Source organism: Xenopus tropicalis, chromosome 6, assembly GCF_000004195.4.
Source record: "Xenopus tropicalis strain Nigerian chromosome 6, UCB_Xtro_10.0, whole genome shotgun sequence".
Lineage (NCBI taxonomy): Eukaryota > Metazoa > Chordata > Amphibia > Anura > Pipidae > Xenopus > Xenopus tropicalis.
Window position 1 is genome coordinate 34,260,462 of NC_030682.2, and position 18,762 is coordinate 34,279,223.

The 18,762-nt window shown below is 42.4% G+C and overlaps 1 protein-coding gene across 1 annotated transcript; it reads left to right on the forward strand.

Moving 5' to 3' along the window:
* Window positions 1-753: 753 nt before the first annotated feature.
* On the forward strand, window positions 754-17,170 carry c1galt1 (core 1 synthase, glycoprotein-N-acetylgalactosamine 3-beta-galactosyltransferase 1). Its single transcript, XM_002938715.5, has 3 exons — window positions 754-1,242; window positions 10,714-11,381; window positions 15,423-17,170. Exons 1-3 carry the CDS (start codon window positions 1,011-1,013, stop codon window positions 15,609-15,611), a joined length of 1,089 nt encoding a protein of 362 aa, XP_002938761.1. The 5' UTR covers window positions 754-1,010; the 3' UTR covers window positions 15,612-17,170.
* The last annotated feature ends 1,592 nt before the right edge of the window (window positions 17,171-18,762 follow it).

Consider the following 18,762-nt stretch of genomic DNA (forward strand, 5'->3'; position numbering starts at 1 on the left):
ATGGCCACCTTTAGTTCATTTCAGACTTCTCTGTCTTACCATTCCCTCAGCACAGCCATGACTGCCCCCCACCAGTTTAGTCTCCAATGCAACTTCCCCTACTGACACCTCAAAAAGAAATAACAAACCCACTAAACCATTTTCTCTTACTCAAGTGTGAACAAAAGAGCAATATGGCAGCTCCTACTCTATGGGGCAGATTTACTAAAACTAACATTTCTCATTTTTTTCTATTTAAAAATTTAAATAAACTTCCATGAATGTCTGAGGCAAAAGGTTTTAGAGAAGTTGCGAAAACTTCAGATTTTTCGACTTGTTCCACTGAAAAGTTTTAGCTGGCGAATTGTCAGATTCATATTTGTAAACGTTTTGTGGCACAGTAAATTTTGAAAGTAGAAGCTCTGCTTGCTCAAGAAAAAGGAAAGCATAAGACTACTTTAATACACAAGCAGCGGATACAAGTGTGTTAGTTAAGCTACTGCTCGCTTTCTCCTGACGTTCTAAGACGCTCACTAGCAGGGGTAAAGGGAGCTGCACGGTATTGGATTTGTCCCTTTTGTGCTTTCCCATGCACAGTGCAGCGGCACACCAACTTCTTCAGCACACGATACCACAACTAATCCACCCTGAACACAAATCTTCCCTAACACTTTCCTCTAGTTCTCAAAATGGAGTTCGGTCTGTTCTCTGGCGCCGCGGCGCATCAAACGTGTTGACGTCACAGTCGTGGACCAACCCGGGTTCCGCCTTCACCCAAGCCCCGCCCACACAAGTCTGCGTAAGAGCAAGTTCTGGCTGTTACCTGAGGGTTTTAACCAGTTTGGTGCCGAGGTGGAGGCAGCAGGCGGAGCCTGGGTTCTCCGGGCAGGTCTATGCTCTGCTGTCAGTGTATTTTAGAGTGACGGAGATAAGGCTCTGCTTTTCCTGTGGGGCTGAAATCCAGCTATGTGAGCGCCACTTCCCCTTCTGCTCTGCTCGCCGGCTTTACCACTGGCAGGGTCTCCGCCGAAATGGCTCCTGCTAAGTCAGTGCTCAGCCTAGCCACCTTCTCGTTTGGGATCGCTATCGGCTTCATCTTCAGCTACGTGATCTTCAGCATAGTGTTTGAGGGACAGGACTCGCCGCAAGGGAAGCCCGAAGTGCTACATAACGACCCCCACGGCAGGCACTCGGATGATGCCCCGGCTGGGCCGCCTCTTCAGGGGCAGATGGACTTCAACGCGGACGCGCAGCAGCACCATGGTAACTGGTTAGGCCTGCTGTGTTAGAGATCCCCCCCTTCCCAAAACCCTTATAGCCCCCTCTACTTATCCCACAATTCCCCTACAGCCGGGGGTACCTGGGAGTTATTTGGGGAAGTTCAAGATTTGGGAGGTGCCTTAACCATCACTCTTCTCTAAAACATCACTAAAACATCATTCTGTAAAGGGTTTAAAACAGCTGCAGAACTTTGTGTATAGTGTTTCTATTGCGCCACACAAGCCCCTTCATACTAAGTACTGTAAGTCTTGGCAACCTGTGGCCCCCAGATGGGAATTGACTCCAACTTCTAGCATTCCCAGTAAGTAGAATTTTGGGAGTTGGAGTTCAACCCTGTAGAGGCAACAGGTCCATTACACCTGGCACATTGCTGATTTAGTACTGTTCAGTATTGGAGCTTGGTAGTCTGACCAGATCACTAATCCCTGGGAGACTGTCTAGTTACTAGTTTTTAGCCTTTGCCCCCATGGTGCATCCAACTATGTAACTGGTTGCAGAACTGTGTGGCTGCCCTTTCTGGGCTTCCTGCAGCAAGTAACAGGGGTGCAGTGGGAGAGATTTGGGGGGTCTCCTAGATACAAACAGAAGCCTAGCTTGAGATTCATTCAGAAGGAGATTTGGGTAGAAAAGGTATTTGATGCCCTAGGGCATATATGTAAAACACAAGGCCTGGGGGCCAAATCCGGCCAACCTGGCTGTTTTATGTGGCCCTTGGTGAGTGTGTCTGACCATCCAGCCTGATCAATTTCCATTTTCCTCACATAGTAACTAAGACTAAAGCTGGCCATACACGCACCAATAATATTGTACAAAACCTCATTTCGTACAATATTTGTTGCGTGTATGGCAAGTCGGCAAAATCTGCCGTCAGGGCTGAATCTGCAGAAGGAGGTAGAAATCCTATTGTTTCTACCTCCTTATCTGCCATTTCAGCCCTGAAGGTTAGTGGCGGATTTAACGATCTTTCGTGCGACCGATGACGAAAGATCGCAAATCGCCATGTGTGTTATTATCTTACTAAGTATATTAATAAAAAATTTGGCCTGCAACTTATCCTGTGTTTTAGATTTCGGCCCCCTTATGTGATTGAGTCCCTACTGCATATTTGTAGGTTGCCTTCCATCCTTGTGCTGGATTGTGGAACAGTGTTGTGGAGCGAATCATATGCCCCCAGTTTGCTATACAGTATCCCATCAGATCACTGGAAATAAACTGGTACTGACGTCAGGCTTAAGCAGTCAGAGCTCTGTGCTGGGTTAGAGGATGCTTCTAGATCCCTTAAACTGTAACATAACAGCAGAGGGAACCCTAAGTTTTATGAAATTTCCCCTATATTGAAATCCCTGCAGCCTTAGTCAAATTCTGAGGAGAAAATTGATAAAGGAAGCAGATTATTCACTTTTTAAGGAGACACTATAGGTGGGTATATTTACGTGTCCAGTTTGAAAATGATGATGAGCCCTGCAAACCATTGCATATTTGTATGCAGCGATAGCTTGAAGAATGGGAATTGTTTATTCTTGCCCCAAGAGATACTACAGCTGAAGTTTTCCAGGTATGGCACCTTTATTGCTTTATTTTACTGTTCATGTGATGCAAACGTTCGCCACAAGTGGTTAACACTGTATAAAGGTTTATGTTATGTGTGGCACTGGGCATTACTTCGTCCTGTTCTTTAAGCCAGGAAACTGGAAACCTTCATTTCTTTGCCTGTACAATGGCTGAGATTGTAAAACAGTGCAAACATGATATTCCTCTTTCTCTCCTCCTTCTTGGAGCTTTTCACATGCATAAATAGGGCTCATTTACAATAAGCGGGAGGACAAGCTCTAAAGCTCTTCTTCTGTTCTGTGAAATTTCATTAAAGGGGTTGTTTAGCTTTAAATTAAAGGTAATGGATGAATGACATTCTAACACAATCCACAGTTGGTTTACCTTAGCAATAAGGCATTGATTTGAATCAGAAGCTGAAAATGAATAGGATAGGGTCCGAATAGAAGGATGAGTAATAAAAAGTTGCAATAAAATGATAGCCTTACAGAGCATTTGTGTTTAAGATAATATAAGGTCAGTCACCCCTTTAAGGCATATGGCACCCAGGGCACATACTATACTAAAATTTTTCAGCCCACGCCTACACATCACATATTGATTTAATGCCACGTGTTCCATTATGTGACCATTTATCCACTTTAGGCACCTTTAGTTACTAGCAAGCTCCTAAGTAGTTAGATTGGTACAGTGTCATTGGCAATATTGCTATCAAGTATTGAAGTATATGTAGAATTCCAAAATGATTTAGGCTCTTAGGGCTAAACTCCACTGGAAATTTTGTAGGGCATTGTCAACTTAACAAAACACATCTTACAAGTCGGATGTAGTTGCATTGATCAAAATATAATGGAACTGATACAGAAATCTGATGAGGAAACTACATGAAAAGTTTGCCATCCAACACAACACACCTGTAGGAAGGGAACCCTGCATGCTGCGTCTTCATCCAACAAGATAAAATCTGATTGTGTCTGACAAACGTTGAAATACTTTGAGCGTCGGATGTAGGTGCAAAAATTAAACCCACCATCTGGCTTTATCTGACCCAACTTTACATTAGCTATGGAGATCAGATTTTGTAGGGTCATACAAAATCTTGTGTTGTTGCGTGACAATATAGGGCACTAGCCCTAGTGGGGCCCTTTCTGAGGACAACTGGTCCATTGGCCCATCTTTTTTCCACTGTAGGTCTATGCCATTTAGTTATATAATATATATATATATATAGCATGTTGCAAGAAGACAGGCACTCACGTATAAGTAGGTCCAAGGGAGCCTGGGTGCAGTCCCAAAATAATAGATGGAGTAGCTGTAGAGAGAATCCGCACTCACAGGTCTTAAGAAAATATAGAAGTTTTATTCATCTAATGTTGATTTGAATAAAACTTCTATATTTTCTTAAGACCTGTGAGTGCGGACTCTCTCTACAGCTACTCTATATATATATATAGGTTCCAACGCAGTATGAAACTGCGGGACCATTTCCGTACTTCCCCTACTACCATTCTGACACCATTCAGAGCCCCCAGCCAATTCGAACCCCCCAATACCCCGAAGTCTATTGCAGCATTCACCAGATTACTGATAGACGAAACTGGTAAACACAGATTACCTACAAGCACCTATTCTAATCTCACCATTAGTGAAAGGGAAGCTATCACTTCACTGGCCCAAAACCCCAATATTACTATCCGCCCTGCGGACAAAGGGGGTTCTGTAGTGGTCCTAGACTACTCTGACTACAGACAGGAAATCATGCAACAACTAACAGACACTACTGTTTATCGCAAACTTGACAGGGACCCTGGCTTTACCTATAAGAAAATCATCGACAACACACTGCTATTAGGCTTACAGGGTGGTTTCATTACCACAGATGTCTTTAACTATTTAACCAAGGAGTTTCCGAAATGCCCCATTTTTTACACTCTACCTAAAATTCACAAAAATCTAACCAAACCACCTGGCCGACCTATAGTGAGTGCCTGTGACTCACTGTTACAACCCCTTTCTACCTTTGTTGATTATTACCTACAGCCTATAGTACAGAAAATGAACACCTACATTAGGGACACGGGTGACCTACTAGGCAAATTACAGGACTTACACCCTCTACCTTGCAAACTTCTACTCGCTACAATGGATGTCTCCTCTCTGTATACAGTTATCCCTATTACTGAAGGAATATCTGTCATCCAGCAGTACCTACAAGACCAACCCGACCGGGACAGACCTCCCACTGAATTTTTAATAACACTGCTGAATCACTGCCTGACCTTGAACTATTTCAAATTTGAATTGTCCTACTACCTCCAGATTAGCGGCACCAGTATGGGCTCCAATGTCGCTCCCTCTTTTGCTAACCTGTTTATGTCCCACTTTGAGAATCTTTACATCTTTCCAAAATATAGAACACATATTTATAGGCTATTTCGCTATATTGACGATCTGCTGATTCTTTGGTCAGGGACTAAAGACCAATTTGTAACAATGGTCCAGGAATTAAATGACCTACCTACTACTATCAAGTTTACCGCCCATATAGATCCTGTATCGGTCGCATTTTTGGATTTGACCATTACCCTCGCTGGCTCCACTTTTACTACCACTACGTATAGGAAACCCACAGACCGTAACACCTTACTACACCATTCCTCCTGCCATCCGCCCCATTTACTGAGGAGTATTCCCTATTCCCAAATGGTCAGGATGGTACGCAATAACTCTGATCGACATCTCTTACATCTACAACTGGATGATCTGGTCCAACGTTTTTTACAGAGGGGTTACAGTCTACATGATTTACTTCAAAGCAAGGAAAGAGCTCTAAGTTTGCCACGCTCGTGTACATTGGAGACCAACTCGGCTTCCCCACGTGAAAACCAAAGTGACAGGCTTACCTTTGTGACAACATTCACTCCAGACAAGAAATACCTAACTGACTCCATTTTATACCACTGGTCAGTGGTTGAAAATGACCGCTCCCTTCCCCCTATCTTCAGGACTCCCCCTCGCATAGCTTACAAAAGGGGTAGGAGCTTGCGTGACCTACTAGTCAAAACAGACCCTATGCATAGCTACAGTTCCGAGACCCTGGCCACTTGGTTGCCCTCTGCCCGCCCTGGTTGTTACAAGTGTCCTAACTGTACCACATGTAGTTCACTAATAACTGGCCCCGGGTTCAATCACCCACACACAGGCAGTATAATACCAATCAGACACAGACTCACTTGCACCTCTAAATATGTCATCTATTTTATCAAATGTCCCTGTGGCCTTATGTACATTGGCAAAACCATCACCTCCTTCAGGGACCGTATGGCAAACCACAGGTCCGCTATACGCTCTGCCCTCACCACAGGAGAAGCGAGTACACCTGTTGCTGCACATTTTCTACTGAAGAAACATTCGCTGTCCAGCCTACGCAGCATGCTGATAGACTTTGTTCCCCCGCCAACAAGAGGTGGAAACCGTGATAAACTACTTTTGCAAATCGAGCTGAAATGGATGCACAGACTGAACACGATCTGTCCAAATGGCCTTAATGAAATGGTTTCATACTCCCCATTTTACTTAAAGTGACTCTGGACTACTTCCTTGACTATACTATGTTTCGCATAGTTTAAATACCATATTCCTTATAGTTTGCTATATTGTTGCTGACCAAGCTGGTTGTTTAATATGCTACATATGAAATTGTTGCAATTCCTTTTTGGTTACCGTGGGGTTACTCTGTCTCCTTTATCTGTTTCCTTCACACTCTTACCTTTGTATGAGTACAATTCAGTTTACCTGTTCTTATTCCGCAGTCCTCTGTTCTGGTTTTATCTTTTATTTTTACTATTTCATCTTGCACTTACTTCTAGCTATCCCTGGTACCAACCACACGGCAGCCTCTACCTAGCCCCCCCGCTTGCCCAGTTAGGGTTCTGTATCCAGTGGCTGGCGGTCCCCCCCCTTTGCTGGGTCCGGACACCACCACCCGATCGGCCTTGGTACCAACCACACGGCAGCCTCTACCTAGCCCCCCCGCTTGCCCATTTAGGGTTCTGTATCTAGTGGCTGGCGGTCCCCCCCTTTGCTGGGTCCGGACACCACCACCCGATCGGCCTTGCCGCCTGCCTCCCTTCGCTCTGTGTGCCCCCCGAGCTTCGCCTCTGTCAGCTTTGCCTACTACGTGAACAGTACATTCGTGTGGACCGTATTGATTTTCCGGGTCCCCCCTGGTGGGGTAGATTCCGTGCTCATACGCGACACTAGCTGTCACTACGGCAATATAATACTTGGTGGTTAGTTTTTCCTCCCAGGTGACGTTTTTTGCTTGGCGCTATATGCCACGCACACTATGTTATTGATGCTCTATGCATGCCGCTTTGGCATTTTTTATGTACAACGCAATTATCAAGCGTTAATACTACTCGCAAGCCTGGGCACACATTACAACAGCGATTGGGACAGATTATTTTGTCCTGTACATAATCACCTCTCCCTTGGGCTTAAACTTGGCCGTCTGGTGAGCGCTACTACCTTTATCAGTACATTTAGCTTTAACCCTAGACGGTTGGCGCGTGTGAGTTACAGTTCAGTACCATTAGGGATCAGCTCTTTGTTCTTTATTTTCTAAACATTTCTTTTCTAACACGGGTGCTGTACACTGTTTCCACCTCAACAACCCATTCACATTAGTTTTATATATTCTTTTCTCGCTTTTTTAGTATTTTCTCTTTCTTGCTCTCTCATTTACCTTACACAGTAATTTTGTACACTCCCACTTGATGATGTCATACTGGTTTTTTGGCGCCATTTTTTTGGGTTTAATTAGGGGATTTGTTTGACACTGAGTCACTTTGAGAAAGGCTGCTGCGCCAGCCGAAACGTTAGTTGTTTGACCAATAAATTATTTCTTTATTTTTCATAAGTCCTGTGAGTGCGGAGTATCTTTTCTGCAGTATATATATATATATATATATATATATAACATATAACATATAATAGTATGCGATTTGTAACCAGAATCCCGTTATCCAAAAAGCTCTGTAATCTGTTCTTTGCATAAAGTCCTATTTAAAGAAACAAGTTTAAATTTCTCTGTAATGAAAGAAAAAAATACAAGAACAAATTACTGTGTGTAGTAATTAGAATTCAGTTTGTGCTTTGAGCACTGTCGTGTTTGCTTTACTATTTTAAGTGTTTAGAGAATTTTCTGTGTTTGTTTTTGGATATTTGTTTTGGATGATGATTTCCGTGTCAAACACCATGCACTGCCTGCCAGTTTCTAGCACTTTGCTTTGTGACTGAGAGAAGGGAAAGGATATAGGTTTGTACAGTGGTGTGAAAAACTATTTTCCTGAATTCTTATTCTTTTGCATGTTTGTCACACAAAATGTTTCTGATCATCAAACACATTTAACTATTAGTCAAAGATAACACAAGTAAACACAAAATGCCGTTTTTAAATGAGGGTTTTTATTATTTAGGGAGAAAAAAAATCCAAACCTACATGGCCCTGTGTGAAAAAGTAATTGCCCCCTGAACCTAATAACTGGTTGGGCCACCCTTAGCAGCAATAACTGCAATCAAGCGTTTGCGATAATTTGCAACGAGTCTTTTACAGCGCTCTGGAGGAATTTTGGCCCACTCATCTTTGCAGAATTGTTGTAATTCAGCTTTATTTGAGGGTTTTCTAGCATGAACCGCCTTTTTAAGGTCATGCCACAACATCTCAATAGGTTTCAGGTCAGGACTTTGACTAGGCCACTCCAAAGTCTTCATTTTGTTTTTCTTCAGCCATTCAGAGGTGGATTTGCTGGTGTGTTTTGGGTCATTGTCCTGCTGCAGCACCCAAGATCGCTTCAGCTTGAGTTGACGAACAGATGGCCGGACATTCTCCTTCAGGATTTTTTGGTAGACAGTAGAATCCATCTATCACAGCAAGCCTTCCAGGTCCTGAAGCAGCAAAACAACCCCAGACCATCACACTACCACCACCATATTTTACTTTTGGTATGATGTTCTTTTTCTGAAATGCTGTGTTACTTTTACACCAGATGTAACGGGACACGCACCTTCCAAAAAGTTCAACTTTTGTCTCATCGGTCCACAAGGTATTTTCCCAAAAGTCTTGGCGATCATTGAGATGTTTTTTAGCAAAATTGAGACGAGCTTTAATGTTCTTTTTGCTTAAAAGTGGTTTGTGCCCTGGAAATCTGCCATGCAGGCCGTTTTTGCCTAGTCTCTTTCTTATGGTTGAGTCGTGAACACTGACCTTAATTGAGGCAAGTGAGGCCTGCAGTTCTTTAGATGTTGTCCTGGGATCTTTTGTGGCCTCTTGGATGAGTTGTCTCTGCGCTCTTGGGGTAATTTTGGTCGGCCGGACACTCCTGGGAAGGTTCACCACTGTTCCATGTTTTTGCCATTTGTGGATAATGGCTCTCACTGTGGTTCGCTGGAGTCCCAAAGCTTTAGAAATGGCTTTATAACCTTTACCAGACTGATAGATCTCAATTACTTTTGTTCTCATTTGTTCCTGAATTTCTTTGGATCTTGGCATGATGTCTAGCTTTTGAGGTGCTTTTGGTCTACTTCTCTGTGTCAGGTAGCTCCTATTTAAGTGATTTCTTGATTGAAACAGGTGTGATAAACCACAGTTAAGTTATTTTTTAACAAGGGGGGCAATCACTTTTTCACACAGGGCCATGTAGATTTGGAGTTTTTTCTCTCCCTTAATAACGTAAACCTTCATTTAAAAACTGCATTTTGTGTTCAATTATGTTATCTTTGACTAATAGTTAACGGTTTTTGATGAGCAGAAACATTTAAGTGTGACAAACATGCAAAAGAATAAGAAATCTGGAAGGGGGCAAATAGTTTTTCACACCACTGTATGCGTGCATTGCGCAGCAGCAAGGAGCGCAGCAGAGTGTGTGAATATTTGCACACCTGGGTCTGGCACAGTGCTGATACATGAATCATACTATTAAGTGTATTTTGCTAATCTTAAATAGCTATGAGCAAGAGTACGTAACATAGTTGGCACTGGTTAGGAAGGAGTAACTCTCTCGGGGCTGTTCAGACCAGCCACTGTATAGAGAGGGAAATTAAAGAATCTCTGTAGCTGTTCTGTGCTTAAATCCCTTTCTTGGAAGAGTTCAGCAACTGTGGCATAATGGTGTAAGGCAAAATGGTGTTATGCTCACTGTACACGTGTCTTATTCTCTGCCAAGAGTTTATCAGCACCAAAACCCAACTATGCAGCCTTTCATTTATTGTAATTTTCATTTTTGCTCAGGTGATAGGTAGTTTCCATGATTCTATATGAATCTGCACAGCTATGTTAGGGCACTTGTCCCCAAGCTGAGAATCGCCAGGCAGAATGTAGGCCACATGTGCTGTGCGCCTTAGTGACACTTTGAATAAGAGTTGTCCAGTCTGCAGCTTCAAGATGTTGAACTACATTGTAGTTCATTTACGACCAGAGATAAATAACTGGGTACTACACACAAGTATTTTTCCTCCACTCCATTCTTGGACTGGATAATGCAGGCTTTTATATTTTGTATTCAGGCATCGACAACCCTTTTTCAGAATGTCACATATCTGGAACTTCTAGTATTCCACAATAGGATTTGCTTGTATGCAGATATATGATTTGCATTTGGTGTTTCTTCATCCTTTGGCTTAAACTTGTGGGTGTAACTGTGTGTGTGTGTGTATCTATAACTATATGTATCTATAACTAGCCATATCTAATCTATCTTGATAGATAGATCTTACACAAGAACCATGACTATGCTGTAAATCATATCCTAATAAATAGTGCTGCCCACCTCTACCCTCTATATTAAACCACCAAAACTTCTCTGCTTCAGAAATTCTTATCTGAATGTTTCTCCTTTGCAGATGAGGATACTCATGTGGCTGATGATCTTTATAGCAAAGTGAAAATCTTGTGTTGGGTAATGACAGGCCCTCAGAACCTGGACAAGAAGACCAAGCATGTTAAAGCCACCTGGGCCCAAAGGTGCAACAAAGTGTTATACATGAGCTCGGAAGAGAACAAAGAGTTCCCCACTGTGGGCTTAGATACAAAGGAGGGCAGAGACCAGCTCTATTGGAAAACCATTAAAGCCTTTCAGTATGTACACGACCATCATCTGGAGGAAGCTGACTGGTTCATGAAAGCAGATGATGATACATACGTGGTGTTAGATAACCTAAGATGGCTTTTATCCAAGCACGATCCCAATGACCCGGTTTACTTTGGGAGACGCTTTAAACCCTACGTGAAACAAGGGTACATGAGTGGGGGGGCAGGTTATGTGTTGAGTAAAGAGGCCTTGAAAAGGTTTGTAAATGCATTCAAGGAAGAAAAATGTACTCATAGTTCTTCTGTGGAAGATCTGGCTTTAGGGAAATGTATGGAAAATATTAATGTCAAAGCTGGTGATTCCAGAGATACCAGTGGAAAAGAGACATTCCATCCATTTGTACCAGAGCATCACCTGATCCACGGCTACTTGCCCAAGACTTTTTGGTACTGGAATTACAACTATTATCCTGCAGTGGAGGTAAGAGACCAAGCACACAATGTCATGTTATGGATGTATGTAGTAAAAAAAAAAAAACTGTTAATTTGAATATTTATATATATATATTTTCCTCATAAAGTTGAGGACTAACCATTCTAACCATCATCATTTACTTATGTAGTGCCAGCAAGTTACATAGCACTTTACAGTGGGGGTATAAAGATTGACTGTAGTCTGAATAATATATACAGTACTGGATCTCATATCTGGAAACCCATTATCCAGAAAGTTTTGAATTACCTGAATGCCATCTCCCATAGAGGCGTCCATTTTAATTAAAGGAATACTGTCATGGGAAACATTTTTTCAAAACACATCAGTTAATAGAGCTTTATCCATTTTTTTAAAAGCACAAGCAAATTTTTATTTTATTTTGAAATTTCACATGGGTCTAGCCATGTTTTTCATTTCCCAGGGTGCCGCACCCATGTGACCTGTGCTCTGATAAACTTCAGTCACACTTTACTGCTGAGCTGCAAGTTGGAGTGATATCCCCCCTCTCCCAGCAGCTGATCAGCAGAGTAATGGGAAGGAAGCAAAAAGTGGTAGAAATCAGAATAGTACTCAGTAGTAAAAAGTTCAAGTCCGACTTGGGACTAATGTGTAGCACTGGCTTCTTTTTAAAGCTCAGACTCTGGCACAATGCGCCTACACACCAATATTAAAGCTAAAAAAATATATATTCAAGAATAGAATAGAGAGTGAATTATTTGCTATGTAAACGGTGTAATTTAGAAATAAAAGTACACCATAAAATCATTACAGAATCCCTTGAAATAATTAAAATGTTAAAAAAAATTTCTGTTTGTCCTTGTAAAAATAAAAACAGGTATAGGACCTGGGGTATTCTGGATAAGGGGTATTTCCATAATTTGGATCTCCATACCTTAAGTCTACTAAAACTTTATTTAAACATTAAATAAACCCAATAGGATTGTTTTGCATCCATTAAGGATTAATTATATCTTTGCTAGGACTAAGTACAAGGTAAGGTCTCAGTATTACAGAGAGAAGGGAAATCAATTTAAAAAAAAAATGAATTTTTTGATTAAAATGGAGTCTGTGGAAGATGGCCTTCTTGTAATTTGGAGCTTTTTGGACAACAGGTTTCTGGATAACAGATCCCATACCTGTACTAGAGCCCGGCCTTATTGATTGCTGAAACAACCCCATTGGGTTTAAGGGCTGTGCCACACGCTGAGATTAGTCGCCCGCAACAAGGGAGATTTGTTGTGGGCGACTAATCTTAGCGTGTGCCACAGCCCTAATGGTTAAATGTGATCCAAATATCCCTTATCCAGAACAGTCCAGGTCCCAGACATGCTGGATCAAAGGTCCCATATCTGTATTAATATGCAGTATGGATAATAGTGTCAGTGACCTTAACACCTAGACAAAAAAAAAAGCCCTACAAACTGAAGGGAAATGTGTTCTTCTGAACACACATTCAGCTTCTTCGTGGAAATTAATATTTTTTTAACTGCATTTAAGTATGATTTATGTCCATGGCTCTTTAGGGAAACGGACAGGACAGGCTTAGAGCTCAGTGATGTAAAGGGGTAGAATATTATATTTTTCAACAGTGAGCAGCTGTTCTTTATCTTTTATCACTTGTGTTTTTTAAATTATTTCCTACACTTCTCAACTTTCCCAGTTTGGAATTTCAGTCATTGCTAGAGTCCTACTTATACCTGCCAGGCAGTGGTATGGAAATCAGAATGTAAATCAGTAGGAGAGGCCCGTTGTAAGCAGGAGTCCATAATGAGACAGAATAGCAAATTCAAAAAAAAAAAGAATCGGTCAATCTATAGTATTTAATATAAATACATTTCCTTTAAAACATAGTTTTTTCTTCCCTGGGTCATTGTCTTAACCATGTTCTCCTACAAGGGAACAGGACAGGTTCGGATTGCAATGAATCTTCCTAAATAAACAATCTGGCCATGCCCTTTTGAATTGTTATCTATTCTGAGAGTATTTCCAAAAGCTGCAGCTAAATAGTCACCCGACAGGTTCTGCTGATAGAAGTCTTTACCAATCCTGTGTGATTATTGCTGATTATGTAGAGAAACTATTTAGCTACACCCCTGAGTGCCACAGAAGCCTGATGTGCTCCCAAGGTGTAATGCCTGACTCGCCTTTCTCTTCAGATAACAATATGAAGACGTGGCAGCATATGTTGCCTCATATTACTTTGTCGTTCTGTACACATTCTTTATGCTTTCACTTGTAAAAAAAAAATAAAAAAGCTAAATAAACGTTTCTTTAGTCAGTGGTTTTTAGACTAGCAATGAGCAAATCTGTTCTTTTTCGCTTTGCTAAAACTTAGCGAAACTGCTGACAAATTTGCGAAATGCGGCTGCAGCTCAACTCCAATATTGGAAGTTTTATGCTGCCAGGACAATACATTTGTAACGGCACCCATGTGGGCCATATCGAACACTAGAAGCTTAAGTTACTGGTGCCAGAGGCACCCACTGCTGCTCTGTCTGGTGGGTGGACCATACCGAACACGAGAAGCTTAAGTTACTGGTGCCAGAGGCACCCACTGCTGCTCTGTCTGGTGGGTGGACCATACCGAACACTAGAAGCTTAAGTTACTGGTGCCAGAGGCACCCACTGCTGCTCTGTCTGGTGGGTGGACCATACCGAACACTAGAAGCTTAAGTTACTGGTGCCAGAGGCACCCACTGCTGCTCTGTCTGGTGGGTGGACCATACCGAACACTAGAAGCCCTCAGTTACTGGTGCCAGAGGCACCCCCTGCTGCTCTTTCTGCTGGGTGGGCCATACCGAATGCTAGAAGCCCTAAGTTACTGCTGCCGGAGGCACTCACTGCAGCTCTGTCTGGTGGGTGGACCATACCGAACACTAGAAGCTTAGGTGCAGGAGGCGTCTCCTAATGCTTTTTTGCTCAGGTCCGTTTGTCAGGTGATAGACAGACATAAAGGGTTATACTAGGTCTGAGCTGGTATAAAACAAAGTGTGCGTTTTAAGCATTAGTTTGGCGTAAAAACAATGCTCCCCATTGCAATACATGGCCTTAATTGACATGTTAAGTGCTAAGCTTGTTTTGCTGCTCAGTATTTCCATGAAGTTGCATGTGGCATATTGCATGTATCTGACGCATTCGATGTAGACCTAAAAGCACAGCACTGTCTAGAACAGCCAGAATCAGGCATTGCTGTTGGCAAATGGGTCGGCACACTTGGGGGAAGCAGCATCACAGCTCCATCTCAAAGAAGGAATGTTCTGTACCCACTGTAATTCAAACAATAGCAATACAGTTCTCTTATAGGAAATGTCACAGAAACCCTCACAGGAAAAGTCTAGGCAATGTGAATAACTTTTTCCTTGTCATTTCCCCACTAGTTTAGTTTATTTTTAAAGGTACAGTTGCCTAATGAGCACTTGGCAACATCGCCATTGGCTGTAAAAATACTCCCAGGATGACACACATTTAAAGATGTCACAACAGTTTAACCCATTTATTCATCTTGCAGGCTTCTACATTTAAGGATGCATTGGATTATCGTATGCCATCATAGCAGTCGTAACGATTAATAGCATGATTAAATAATAATTAAATCCTACAGCACTTTAAATGTCAGAAACTTATATTTTTGTTTAGTCTATACAAAGACTGCAGCTCTTTACACTGGTAGTTTCCATAATATATAATGGGCTGACACACAAGCACTCTTCCAAACAGGTACAGATACACACAGGTATTGGCTCCCATACAGACAGAAATAGACCAGACTGGAAGCAGACATATTAAACATGGATTTATAACCACATAGGATCACTGACATGCTATGGAAAATGCTATATACATGCACAGATTCATATAGAGGGGCTAAACATGGAGGCCCTTTCACATGCACACATACAGTCACACAAACTTGCATAGGAATTTTTTTTTTATATTTTGATCTATTTTGATGAATTTAACCGTTACTTTCTTATGATCTCTAAGTCAATCAACCTCTATAACCTGCTTTATATTTTGTATCCTTAGGGCCCGGGATGCTGCTCTGACCTTGCAGTTTCTTTCCACTATGTAGATTCTACAACTATGTATCAGTTGGAATATCTGGTCCATCACCTGCGCCCATACGGATACAAACACAGGTACAGTCCGGACTCCACAGCGAAGACTATGAAGGACGACACTGATAAAACTAAAGATGGCAAGGCAGTGGCATGAGATACTAAGCACACTTCCTTGGGCACTGACTTTTTATGATTATTATAGGGCATGGAACCACAGTGGACGATATAAAGTGCTTATGTAAAATCTTCTACATCCTCCATCTTTTGTTCTCTGAATGATCACATTAAGTCTTCACAGAGAATGCATTACAAGCAAGAGATCATGTAATGGCATGCATTCCCCCTGGGAAAAGCGGATCTGATTTGCACTTGAGGAAGATGGTATATTAATGTGTTATTATGTTTCTCCGTTTGCTACCTCCTGCTAGCGAGCACTGCCGCAGCACAGTCACATGCATAGTTGGGCCCATAGGAACTGGGTCAATATAGTGAATACCGTTGCAAACACATCCCAGCACCAGACAAAGAAATTTACTTATATATGTGTCCTGGATATAGCACCATTGGAAGTGAATTCCTATTGAGTCCAGAGGGTTAGAGTAAGTCCAAGTATGTGAAGAAGGGGCTCTAAGCAATGAAGGAAGCTTGCAGCCCCAAGTTAGGGGACTTTGTAAATCCAGCTGTTGTAGTTTGCCAAGGGCTGTAGGTTGCACAACCCCAAAAAATAAAATACAAGGGGACATAGGAGGTGTCGGGAGCTCCATGGCATGGGGAGGTCAAAGAGACAGGAATCATGGGCCATAGAGCAGGTGGGAATTATGGGGGATGGATGGATTGTGATCATTAGGGTTCATTGTCAGGTGTGGAATTTAACCTGCCTCTCTGTATGTATGGATCCCACACAGTCTCCTTTCCTGTGGCGGTTTGCATGGGCTCTTTTAGATCCCTCTGGGTAAATGCAGCTGACCAGTGTCCATTTCAGCCTCTCTTTGCAGTCTTCGAGCACCTATACTGTACATTCTTCATGGCATCCAACCATGAGCCCCTGAGGGCTAAAACTCTGGAATAAACCATGCAGGTGAACCTGGCCAAGGAAGCATATGTGATGTGCTGGCTTAATACTAAGCAGCTCAGAAGTCCTCAGCCATTGGCTGTTAGGTGATGTTGTGAATTTTAAGGCACTTTGGGAGCCACAGGTTCAGTATTTCATCTCAAGAATTATTCTGTGTATTTCCTTTGGTGTTCATGCTTTGCACCTAACCCTGTTAGATCCATTATCCTTTGCTGGTGGTTAAACAATAGATACACAAGTTTAATTTATTTCAGATGCTATCTCTGTATTTATTATGTGTAGTGCCTGGAAATATTATTGATGTCTTGCTAACACAGATGGGCATTTTTAAATAGTGAGAACTTTCTATAGAACTTTGATTGCTGCAATATTCAGATCTCACTGCCTTTTCCATTTATGTGCTATGATCACTCTGATGCTACTCGTTATAAGTTGTTTCCTTTTGTCCTTTATTAGCTTTCAGCTGGCAGTAAGGTCGTTGCCAGTTAGCATGTATCTTGCATATGGGAATGTATAGAGCTGGGCAGAAATGCCTCCAAAAGTATTTTAATCCGTTTATGCTAAAGATGCCAGCAGTGATCTAGAACACAGTTACACCATCTGTGGTCCTTCAGGTAGTGTTCAACTTTATAGGCCTCATTTGCACATTGCGTTCAGATCTCTGCAAATGGCCTCAGGCCTTTCCACATTGCATTTTAGAGCACAGAGTGCCGCAGCACAGAATTTGGATCCAGCACTGATTGTTTTAGTCAGCACAGAATCCAAGACAGGCTGGTGGGGGTAGGCATGTAGGCGAACCTTTACTCGCCCTTATCTTGAGGGCCATTCAGTGTCCTGGCGATGCTCTTTGTGGTGAGCCCCGGGGGAACAGGTTCTTCTAGAATGAGCTTTAAGGGGCATGCTCTTGTGTCCCTTTGGGCTCTTGCACTTGTGCCCCTGAAGGTCAGGAATAACCCCTAATATATTGAGAGCCTTCAGCTGGTAGTGGGATGATGGCAGTTGTAGTTCAATAATATTTGGAGCACCAGCAGTTACCCATTCCTGATCTGCAAATAACTTTCACTTGCTGTCTCACAATGGGCAGTTGTTCTCTGCTGCCATTGAGTGCCTGTTATCCTTTCCATCTGGCTTGTTACTCCACAGGGATGCACTATAACATAATATTAATTGATCCTTTTCTGTTAGGTACAACACCTCTTTGTTCCAGTCAGTTGGAGTATGGCCATGTGACATCTAGGGGCACATTTATCAAAGTACGATTGATTCCGAATACAAAATATTCATTTTTTTTTTTATGGAACTGTGCATATTTTCTGCAATTTTGTTTCATAAATTTGTGTGACTTTTTCGTACTTTGCAAGAAATTTTACGCAACAAAATCGTATTTGTCGCAACAAGTACAAAAGTTTCGGATTTATTAATGCTTCATTATCGTGACTTTCCTTTGGCCAGGTTGGAGCTGCAGAGTGCCATTCAGTCCTATGGGAGACTTTCCTTGGGCCGGGTTGGAGCTGCAGAGTGCCATTGAGCCCTATGGGAGACTTTCCTTGGGCCAGGTTGGAGCTGCAGAGTGCCATTGAGCCCTATGGGAGACTTTCCTTGGGCCGGGTTGGAGCTGCAGAGTGCCATTGAGCCCTATGGGAGACTTTCCTTGGGCCAGGTTGGAGCTGCAGAGTGCCATTGAGTCCTATGGGAGACTTTCCTTGGGCCGGGTTGGAGCTGCAGAGTGCCATTGAGCCCTATGGGAGACTTTCCTTGGGCCGGGTTGGAGCTGCAGAGTGCCATTGAGCCCTATGGGAGACTTTCCTTGGGCCAGGTTGGAGCTGCAGAGTGCCATTGAGTCCTATGGGAGACTTTCCTTGGGCCAGGTTGGAGCTGCAGAGTGCCATTGAGCCCTATGGGAGGCTTCCAAAATCATGCACAGAAGGATCAAAGTCAGAAAGGTTTTCCCACAGTTTACAATTGTTCGGATACGAAAATTTTGTGACTTTCAGATCACCAATACGACATTATCGTGACCATTACGATTTTTTCGTAAGCATTTTTGTGACATTTCCGATCATCAGAAATTATCGTATCTAATCTGAATTTTACCTATTTTGGGATTCAAACTCGTACTTTGATGAACCTGCCCCTTAGTCTTAAAATGCTCTTGCTCTGATTTAAAATTTCATCTCCAGCAACATCTTCAATTTCATCTCCAGGCTACTATCAATGGAAAATGATTGTGTTC